The 11,110-nt window shown below is 40.0% G+C and overlaps 1 protein-coding gene across 1 annotated transcript in view; it reads left to right on the top strand.

The window, feature by feature from the left end:
• LOC128699146 (uncharacterized) overlaps positions 1–2,200 on the top strand; it is a 250,767-nt gene extending 248,567 nt beyond the window's left edge. The window contains exon 6 of the mRNA XM_070090213.1: positions 1–2,200. This exon is cut by the window's left edge and continues 1,048 nt beyond it. Within this exon, the coding sequence (XP_069946314.1) occupies positions 1–986 (986 nt within the window). The 3' untranslated portion in view covers positions 987–2,200.
• The last annotated feature ends 8,910 nt before the right edge of the window (positions 2,201–11,110 follow it).

Genomic DNA, 11,110 nt, shown 5'->3' with positions numbered 1-11,110 from the left:
CCTGGCAGGAGATTGAGGTGCCAAGACTCTGTACCTGTGACTATTCAGCCATTCCCATTGAGTACGAATCAAAATCGCAAGAGCTGAGACTTAAATTTGAAGTTAACAACATGGACGAGACTCATGACTACCTAGACTTTATGTTTGAAGCTCAGTATGAGTTCGTCAAAAAGACGTCTTGCAGGAAAGAGCAGAGGCTTCAAGGCACCAACGGCGAGATAGTTTTCCGCAAGGCTAACCTTACAGAACACAAGCCGTGTGACAACTACCCGTGGCTTCTTCAGACCTCAGACGCCGACAAATCGATCTATTTCAGAATACGAGGTTACGACCACATCGACAAGAACTGCACCACTACCACTAGGCTCCTGGTCTTCAAAGTAGGTCGTCTGAGACCAGTTGCAGTACTCTGCCCGGACTCCTCCACTAAAAATGTCGTAGAGTTGTACAGCTTTGCCTGGCAAGGTTCAAGTTCTCTAGTGGAACAGTCGACGGATAAGCTGGTGCTGGAGGTGTCTGGGCGTGATAGTGTTCGAGACCCAGGTCCACACAAACTCTCCTGGCTGCAGGTGTCCCCAGTGCGTCAGTACGACTGGTCATCGGAGGGCATCGTGCGGGGATGCCAGGAGGAATGCCCCGAACTGCGCGTGTGCATCAGCGAGATCCTCTGGTGTGACGGGGTGCATCACTGTCCCTCAGGCTACGATGAACTCATCGCTCACTGCTTCTTCCTTTCCGTGCCCTGGGCTTATATCGGGGTAGGGTCTGCCCTCAGCGTCATCCTACTGGTAGGGGTGACTGTGTACGGTGCGGCCAGACTTCGAGCTGCAGACAAGAAGACACACCAGCACCCGCCGATACCCACTCTACCCACTGCTTCTGAGTCCCTCTTCTCTTCAGACAAAGACGCGGCGGAGAGGGATGGCGGAGTGACTTCTGCCTACAGCCTGGACTATAGCGAAGTGGACTATGTGACAACCTTATGAGGACCACACCAGGTAGTCACTAGCAGTACCACCTTAGCCACATTCACCACACCATCAACCACCCTGACCACATTCACCACACCATCAACCAGCACCATCCACCCACAAAATGCCCAAAATGTGTCTACCTCCCAAGTTTCGGCCAGTGAAACTCCTCGATCACAATCCCGACCACGTCTACGACCCCGAACTCTCAATACCCGACCTGTCTACAACGACCACGACTTACACTCGGCTGCATCCTCAGCCAGCGACACTTTACAACGCCCCTTCAACAGATCATATCTCTACACCCTCGCCGCCCTCAACACCCACCCACTGGCAGCCCTCAACACCCCCACAAGTCACCCTCGTCGTGCTCACTAGTTCTGTTAAGATGTTGATGCGCTCTCCCACTTTACTTTGTGCCAGCGTTTATCTTCCTCAGCTGACCAGAAAAACGCTGAGAAGGGAAAAACTGGATAATATTTACATTCCTTCAAAATTTCTCAAAGGCAACTGACACGTTTCTCTCTTATTACATAAGATCATAAGAACATAAGAATGGAGGAACACTGCAGAAGGCCTACTGGCCCATACAATGCAGGTCCTTATCAAAACCATCACTACTCGGCATATTGTGATGTCTTTGATCATTTGAGTACGATATACAGGCGCAGATATATGGCATATGTTCTTATGGCATAAATGTATGACACATGTGATGACAAGAATTAACATATGCGTACGATATATGCGAGTGACATAAATTGAGTACGGCATATAGACCAAACTTACCACAAGTGTGTTCCCCTCTTACATGTATGAATCTCACTCTCACGTACAACTCATGAATCATGTACATATGTATATACACACTTTACTGCATTTATATACACCTGGCTCACAGCTTCCTCAAACCTTCATGTATATACCTTGCCTCACATACACACACCAGGCACGCGGCTTCCTCGGCTATATAAATCATTTGTGACCAGTTTTAGTGACAATTCCTGAATTCCTAGTGCTATGTGCTGCTGCTGCTTCTAGTTGCCACTTTCTCATCTTAGCTATTGTCTGTGTTCATCAGATTACAAAGTGAAATGTTTCTGCGTCATAATGTATTGGTTTCTTGGATTGCTATTAGCTCTAGTGTGAAAAAAAAAAATCTGTTACTTTGTCTGTTAGTGGTAGACTGAGTCATTACTGAGTAAAACACAAGGAAAGCAAATTTAACACGATAATATGATTATATATATATATATATATATATATATATATATATATATATATATATATATATATATATATATATATATATATATATATATATATATAAACACATAGGCCGTCTCCCACCAATGCAGGGTGGCCAGAAAAAGAAAAACCTTTCATAATCATTCGCTCCATCACTGTCTTGCCAAAGGCGTATTTACACTACAGTTATAAAACTGCAACATTAACACCCCTCCTTCAGAGTGCAGACACTGTACTTCTTGTCTCCAGGACTCAAGTCCGGCCTGCCGGTTTCCCTGAATCCCTTCATACATATTACCTTGCTCACACTCCAACAGCACGTCAAGTCCTAAAAACCATTTGTCTCCATTCGCTCCTAACACGCTCACGCATGCTTGCTGGAAGTCAAAGCCCCTCGCACACAAAACCTCCCTTACCCCCTCCCTCCAACTTTTCCTAGGCCGACCCCTACCCCACCTTCCCTCCACTACAAATTTATACACTCTCGAAGTCATCTTATTTTGTTCTACCCTCTCTGCATGACCGAACAATGCCTACATGCCGAATACGTAAAACTGGGGAATTAGCAAGAACTCATTTAAAAGTAGGTCACTTCTAAAAAATTTCTCTTATACGTTTAAAGATATATTTTTTTCATCAATGTTAATGTAAAAATTATTAATTTTGTACCAAAAGAACTTTTAAAAACTTACCTAACCTTATTATAACAAGCGCAATTTAATTTAACTTAATTCAGCTAAATATATTTTAGATAAGCTTACAATAATGTAATAATAAATAAAGACAATGAAATATATTTTTTTCGTAAGGTTCAAAATGATTTTTGAGAAGTTATTACACACACAAATTTTCGCTTGCTCCATTCGGCAAGAAAACGTTGCTATTAAAGCCAAAAATCTCAAGTTTTACCTATTCGGCACGACATGTATATTACTCCCTCCCCCGGCTATGATTCCAAATCTCGTATAATCTCAAAGAAAAACTGATTTCTTGAAGAAATTAGCCTTGATTCCAACCCTTCTAAATCTTACGTGATATTGTGAATTCTGATTAATTTGAATAGGTACACTTCAGTGTAAAGAAAAGGCACCCGTTTTGGAACAATCACTCGGACAACGTTTCGCCCTGTGCAGAGGTTAATAAAGCCATGACTTGATAAAGCTCTATGTAGAGAGAGAGAGAGAAAGCCATATTGAGTGGCTGACTAACCAAGAAGCTGCACTAACATACCATTCCCAGGCGCCAAGTGACCTCTCTACGAGTCTAAAATGCTTTCCTTCCCGATTAAAACCAAAATAACAGAGCGAAACGGCGACCCAATAAAAGGCCTTTCCTATACCCTGTGTCTCATCATCACCCGTATCAGCAGAACACGTTTTGGATCAATATATTAGACGTTTCACGCAGGGAATGACAGGTTCAAATGCACAAGCATTTTTTTTTTTTCAAAACATTTAAACAATGTTTACTAAGAGGTAAAAAAAACGTGTAAACAAAAAAAATATTGGCCGTGTATTCTGAAGATTTTAGCTGCAAGTATCTTGTTGCGAGAGTAGAGTTTCTGTCTCCTTATTTGCGGACGGAGGACCGAGCCTCCACCTCTCCTTGCGCTAAATTACTCACATGGGTTTTGCGCCTCACGGTATAATAATAATTATTATGGTAATAATTTTTAGGTAGATAGTGTGTTACTTCGGTCCGAATCACATGTATATAATGCACATTTCGCTCCAGATTTATACCAATGTTTTTCAATGTACAGAAATATGTAACTGTACTGTAGTGTGTATGACGTGAGGTGTACTGTAGTGTGTATGACGTGAGGTGTACTGTAGTGTGTATGACGTGAGGTGTACTGTAGTGTGTATGACGTGAGGTGTACTGTAGTGTGTATGACGTGAGGTGTACTGTAGTGTGTATGACGTGAGATGTACTGTAGTGTGTATGACGTGAGGTGTACTGTAGTGTGTATGACGTGAGGTGTACTGTAGTGTGTATGACGTGAGGTGTACTGTAGTGTGTATGACGTGAGGTGTACTGTAGTGTGTATGACGTGAGGTGTACTGTAGTGTGTATGACGTGAGGTGTACTGTAGTGTGTATGACGTGAGGTGTACTGTAGTGTGTATGACGTGAGGTGTACTGTAGTGTGTATGACGTGAGGTGTACTGTAGTGTGTATGACGTGAGATGTACTGTAGTGTGTATGACGTGAGGTGTACTGTAGTGTGTATGACGTGAGGTGTACTGTAGTGTGTATGACGTGAGGTGTACTGTAGTGTGTATGACGTGAGGTGTACTGTAGTGTGTATGACGTGAGGTGTACTGTAGTGTGTATGACGTGAGGTGTACTGTGGTGTATATGACGTGAGGTGTACTGTGGTGTATATGACGTGAGGTGTACTGTAGTGTGTATGACGTGAGGTGTACTGTAGTGTGTATGACGTGAGGTGTACTGTAGTGTGTATGACGTGAGGTGTACTGTAGTGTGTATGACGTGAGGTGTACTGTAGTGTGTATGACGTGAGGTGTACTGTAGTGTGTATGACGTGAGGTGTACTGTGGTGTATATGACGTGAGGTGTACTGTAGTGTGTATGACGTGAGGTGTACTGTAGTGTGTATGACGTGAGTTGTACTGTAGTGTGTATGACGTGAGGTGTACTGTAGTGTATATGACGTGAGGTGTACTGTAGTGTGTATGACGTGAGGTGTACTGTAGTGTGTATGACGTGAGGTGTACTGTAGTGTGTATGACGTGAGGTGTACTGTAGTGTGTATGATGTGCGGTGTACTGTAGTGTGTACGACGTGAGGTGTACTGTAGTGTGTATGACGTGAGGTGTACTGTAGTGTGTATGTCGTGAGGTGTACTGTGATGTATATGACGTGAGGTGTACTGTAGTGTGTATGACGTGAGGTGTACTGTAGTGTGTATGACGTGAGGTGTACTGTAGTGTGTATGACGTGAGGTGTACTGTGGTGTATATGACGTGAGGTGTACTGTAGTGTATATGACGTGCGGTGTACTGTAGTATGACGTGAGGTGTACTGTAGTGTGCATGACGTGAGGTGTACTGTAGTGTGTATGACGTGAGGTGTACTGTAGTATGATGTGAGGTGTACTGTAGTGTGTATGACATGAGGCTTACTGTAGTGTATATGACGTGAGGTGTACTGTAGTGTGTATGACGTGAGGTGTACTGTAGTGTGTATGACGTGAGGTGTACTGTAGTGTGTATGACGTGTGGTGTACTGTAGTGTGTATGACGTGAGGTGTACTGTAGTGTGTATGACGTGAGGTGTACTGTAGTGTGTATGACGTGAGGCTTACTGTAGTGTATATGACGTGAGGTGTACTGTAATGTGTATGACGTAAGGTGTACTGTAGTGTGTATGACGTGAGGTGTACTGTAGTGTGTATGACGTGAGGTGTACTGTAGTGTGTATGACGTGAGGTGTACTGTAGTGTGTATGACGTGAGGTGTACTGTAGTGTGTATGACGTGAGATGTACTGTAGTGTGTATGACGTGAGGTGTACTGTAGTGTGTATGACGTGAGGTGTACTGTAGTGTGTATGACGTAAGGTGTACTGTAGTGTGTATGACGTGAGGTGTACTGTAGTGTGTATGACGTGAGGTGTACTGTAGTGTGTATGACGTGAGGTGTACTGTAGTGTGTATGACGTAAGGTGTACTGTAGTGTGTATGACGTGAGGTTTGTAGATGAATGGTTCAGAGAACCGACATGTTGATAAATTAGACACATGTGCAACTCTTGGGTATCTTTATTGAGGAAACGTTTCGCCACACAGTGGCTTCATCAGTCCATACAAAGGAGAATCTTGAAGAACAGGAGGAGAATGAGGTAATCAGTCCCTCAACCTTGAGTCGATGTGGTCAGTCCATCAATCTTGAATAGAATACGGCATATGTGCGGAGAAGGAGCTTATAAACCGTAGACAGGAGAGGTGCAGCAGTCGTAGGTGGTGTCACATTTGTTCATTGTGGAAGTAGGTCGGACTGATGAAGCCACTGCGTGGCGAAACGTTTCCTCAATAAAGATACCCAAGAGTTGCACATGTGTGTAATTTATCAACATGTCGGTTCTCTGAACCATTCATCTACAAACCTGTCAGACACTGCAACTTCTTGGGATCTTAATACTTGGGAATTCTTCGCATGCCTAATTCTTGGGCACGACCTACTTCAACATTGAACAAATGTTACACGACCTATGACTTCTGCACCTCTCCTGCCAACGGTTTATAAGCTCCTTCTCAGCACGTATGCCGTATTCTATTCAAGATTGATGGACTGACCACATCGACTCAAGGTTGAGGGACTGATTACCTCATTCTCCTCCTGTTCTTCAAGATTCTCCTTTGTATGGACTGATGAAGCCACTGTGTGGCGAAACGTTTCCTCAATAAAGATACCCAAGAGTTGCACATGTGTCTAATTTATCAATGACGTGAGGTGTACTGTAGTGTGTATGACGTGCGGTGTACTGTAGTGTGTATGACGTGAGGTGTACTGTGGTGTATATGACGTGAGGTGTACTGTAGTGTGTATGACGTGAGGTGTACTGTGGTGTATATGACGTGAGGTGTACTGTAGTGTGTATGACGTGAGGTGTACTGTAGTGTGTATGACGTGAGGTGTACTGTAGTGTGTATGACGTGAGGTGTACTGTAGTGTGTATGACATGAGGTGTACTGTAGTGTGTATGACGTGAGGTGTACTGTAGTATGTATGACGTGAGGCTTACTGAAGTGTATATGACGTGAAGTGTACTTTAGTGTATATGACGTAAGATGTACTGTAGTGTATATGACGTGAAGTGTACTGTAGCGTATATGACATGAGATGTACTGTAGTGTATATGACGTGAGATGTACTGTAGTGTATATGACGTGAGATGTACTGTAGTGTGTATGACGTGAGATGTACTATAGTGTATATGACGTGAGGTGTTCTGTAGTGTGTATGACGTGAGACGTACTGTAGTGTATATAACGTGAGGTGTACTGTAGTGTATATGACGTGAGATGTACTGTAGTGTGTATGACGTGAGATGGACTATAGTGTATATGACGTGAGGTGTACTGTTGTGTGTATGACGTGACATATACTGCAGTGTGTATGACGTTAGGTGTACTGCAATGTGTATGACATGACATATACTGCAGTGTGTATGACGTATACTGCAGGTGTATGACGAAGTATACTGCAGGTATATGACGTATACTGCAGGTGTATGACGTATACTGCAGGTGTATGACGTATACTGCAGGTCTATGACGTAGTATACTGCAGGTCTATGACGTAGTATACTGCAGGTCTATGACGTAGTATACTGCAGGTGTATGACGTATACTGCGGTGTATGACGTAACGTGTAGTACAATGTGTGAAGGAAATATATTGAAGACAAATAAATTCCCAAAAAATATTAGCCCAAATTATTGTTGGATTGTTAGAGAATATTATTGTTACCCACCTAAAGTGTGAAAAAAGTATATTATTATATTACCGAAAACAAAATTATGTTATTGAAATTAATATTATATTATTGGAACAAATATTACTGAGAGTAATATTATATTATTGAGAGTAATATTATATTATTGAGAGTAATATTATATTACTGAGAGTAATATTATATTATTGAGAGTAATATTATATTATTGAGAGTAATATTATATTATTGAGAGTAATATTATATTATTGAGAGTAATATTATATTATTGAGAGTAATATTATATTATTGAGAGTAATATTATATTATTGAGAATAATATTATATTACTGAGAGTAATATTATATTATTGAGAGTAATATTATATTATTGAGAGTAATATTATATTACTGAGAGTAATATTATATTATTGAGAGTAATATTATATTATTGAGAGTAATATTATATTATTGAGAGTAATATTATATTATTGAGAGTAATATTATATTATTGAGAGTAATATTATATTATTGAGAGTAATATTATATTATTGAGAATAATATTATATTATTGAGAGTAATATTATATTATTGAGAATAATATTATATTATTGAGAATAATATTATATTATTGAGAATAATATTATATTATTGAGAATAATATTATATTATTGAGAATAATATTATATTATTGAGAGTAAAAATATATTACTTAAATTAATAATATCTTATTGAGAATAATATTTTTATTATTGAGAGTAATACTATATTACTGAAAATAATATAATATTGAGAATAAAAATATTACATAGAATAATATTATATTATTGTGAATTATTCATTATTGAGAGTAATATTATATTACAGAGAGTAATATTGTATTATTGAGAATTATTTTATATTATTTAGAATAATATTATATCATTAAGAGTAATATTATGTTACTGAGATTAATATTATATTATTTTGACTAATATTATATTAATAAGAGTAATATTATATTATTGACAGTAATATTGTATTATTCAGAGTAATATTATAATATTGAGAGTAATATTATATTAATAAGACTAATATTATAAAACTGAAAGTAATATTATATTACTGAAAGTAATATTACATTATTGAGAGTAATATTATATTATTGAGAATAATAATATATTATTGATAGTAATATTATATTATTTGGGTAATATTATATTAATAAGAGCAATATTAGATTACTGAGAGTCATATTATTGAGAGTAATATTATATTACTGGTAATATTTATATTACTAAGGGTAATATTATATTACTGAGGGTAACATTATATTATTGAGAGTAATATTATATTATTAGAAGTAATATTATATTATTGAGAGTAATATTATATTATTGAGAGTAATATTATAATATTAATAGTATTTATATTACTGAGAGTAATATTATATTATTGAGGGTAACATATTATTGAGAGTAATATTATATTATTAGAAGTAATATTATATTATTGAGAGTAATATTATATTATTGAGAGTAATATTATAATATTAATAGTATTTATATTACTGAGAGTAATATTATATTATTGAGGGTAACATATTATTGAGAGTAATATTATATTACTGAGAGTAATATTATATTATTGAGAGTAATATTACATTAATAAGAGTAATAGTCTATTATTGTGTACATATGTGAAGAAATAACTTCTCGTATTACTGTTTCCAGAGTTTACGCCGCCATCATCTTGTAAATAATGTAATAAAGTTTCAGAATATGAGGAGTTTGAGTTCATCCTTCATGCTCTTGATCCAAGGCAGTAGAGGTACCCCTCCCCTTCCTCGGACCAAACTTAACTACCGTTCTAGTCCTGCCCTTCCCCCTCCGAGGTGTTTCGCGATCTCTGCGACAGAAATGAGACACCTGCGCCAGCCTATCACCACTGGCGGCCCTTTTTCAGTCCTGAGGGGTGAAAAAAGGCCCCAAGTGGCGAAACGTCTCCGACAATAAAATGTCAGGTGGCTGGGTGCCGGGGGGGGCGGGATTATTTCAAGCATTTCTTTGTCATTCTCCATTTATAATGAATAATTAGTATCAGGTGTTATATAAAGGCTGCCTTCACTCTCTGTCCTTCACTCTCTGTCCTTCACTCTCTGTCCTTCACTCTCTGTCCTTCACTCTCTGTCCTACACTCTCTGTCCTTCACTCTCTGTCCTTCACTCTCTGTCCTTCACTCTCTGTCCTTCACTCTCTGTCCTTCACTCTCTGTCCTTCACTCTCTGTCCTTCACTCTCTGTCCTTCACTCTCTGTCCTTCACTCTCTGTCCTTCACTCTCTGTCCTTCACTCTCTGTCCTTCACTCTCTGTCCTTCACTCTCTGTCCTTCACTCTCTTCACTCTCTGTCCTACACTCTCTGTCCTTCACTCTCTGTCCTTCACTCTCTGTCCTTCACTCTCTGTCCTTCACTCTCTGTCCTTCACTCTCTGTCCTTCACTCTCTGTCCTTCACTCTCTGTCCTTCACTCTCTGTCCTTCACTCTCTGTCCTTCACTCTCTGTCCTTCACTCTCTGTCCTTCACTCTCTGTCCTTCACTCTCTGTCCTTCACTCTCTGTCCTTCACTCTCTGTCCTTCACTCTCTGTCCTTCACTCTCTGTCCTTCACTCTCTGTCCTTCACTCTCTGTCCTTCACTCTCTGTCCTTCACTCTCTGTCCTTCACTCTCTGTCCTTCACTCTCTGTCCTTCACTCTCTGTCCTTCACTCTCTGTCCTTCACTCTCTGTCCTTCACTCTCTGTCCTTCACTCTCTGTCTCTCCTTCACTCTCTATCTCTCATTCACTGTCTCTCCTTCACTCTCTGTCCTTCACTCTCTGTCTTTCACTCTCTATCTCTCCTTCACTGTCTCTCTTCGCTCTCTGTCCTTCACTCTCTGTCCTTCACTCTCTGTCTCTCCTTCACTGTCTCTCCTTCACTCTCTGTCTCTCCTTCACTGTCTCTCCTTCACTCTCTGTCTCTCCTTCACTGTCTCTCCTTCACTCTCTGTCCTTCACTCTCTGTCTCTCCTTCACTCTCTATCTCTCCTTCACTGTCTCTCCTTCACTCTCTGTCCTTCACTCTCTGTCTCTCCTTCACTGTCTCTCCTTCACTCCCTGTCCTTCACCCTCTGTCTCTCCTTCAATCTCTATCTCTCCTTCACTATCTCTCCTTCACTCTCTGTCCTCCACTCTCTGTCTCTCCTTCACTCTCTATCTCTCCTTCACTGTCTCTCCTTTACTCTCTATCTCTCCGTCACTGTCTCTCCTTCACTGTCTGTCCTTCACTCTCTGTCTCTCCTTCACTCTCTGTCCTTCACTCTCTGTCTCTCCTTCACTCTCTATCTCTCCTTCACTGTCTCTCCTTCACTCTCTGTCCTTCACTCTCTGTCTCTCCTTCACTCTCTATCTCTCCTTC

Source organism: Cherax quadricarinatus, chromosome 31 (assembly GCF_038502225.1).
Source record: "Cherax quadricarinatus isolate ZL_2023a chromosome 31, ASM3850222v1, whole genome shotgun sequence".
Lineage (NCBI taxonomy): Eukaryota > Metazoa > Arthropoda > Malacostraca > Decapoda > Parastacidae > Cherax > Cherax quadricarinatus.
This window is presented reverse-complemented; position numbering and strand designations above follow the sequence as displayed.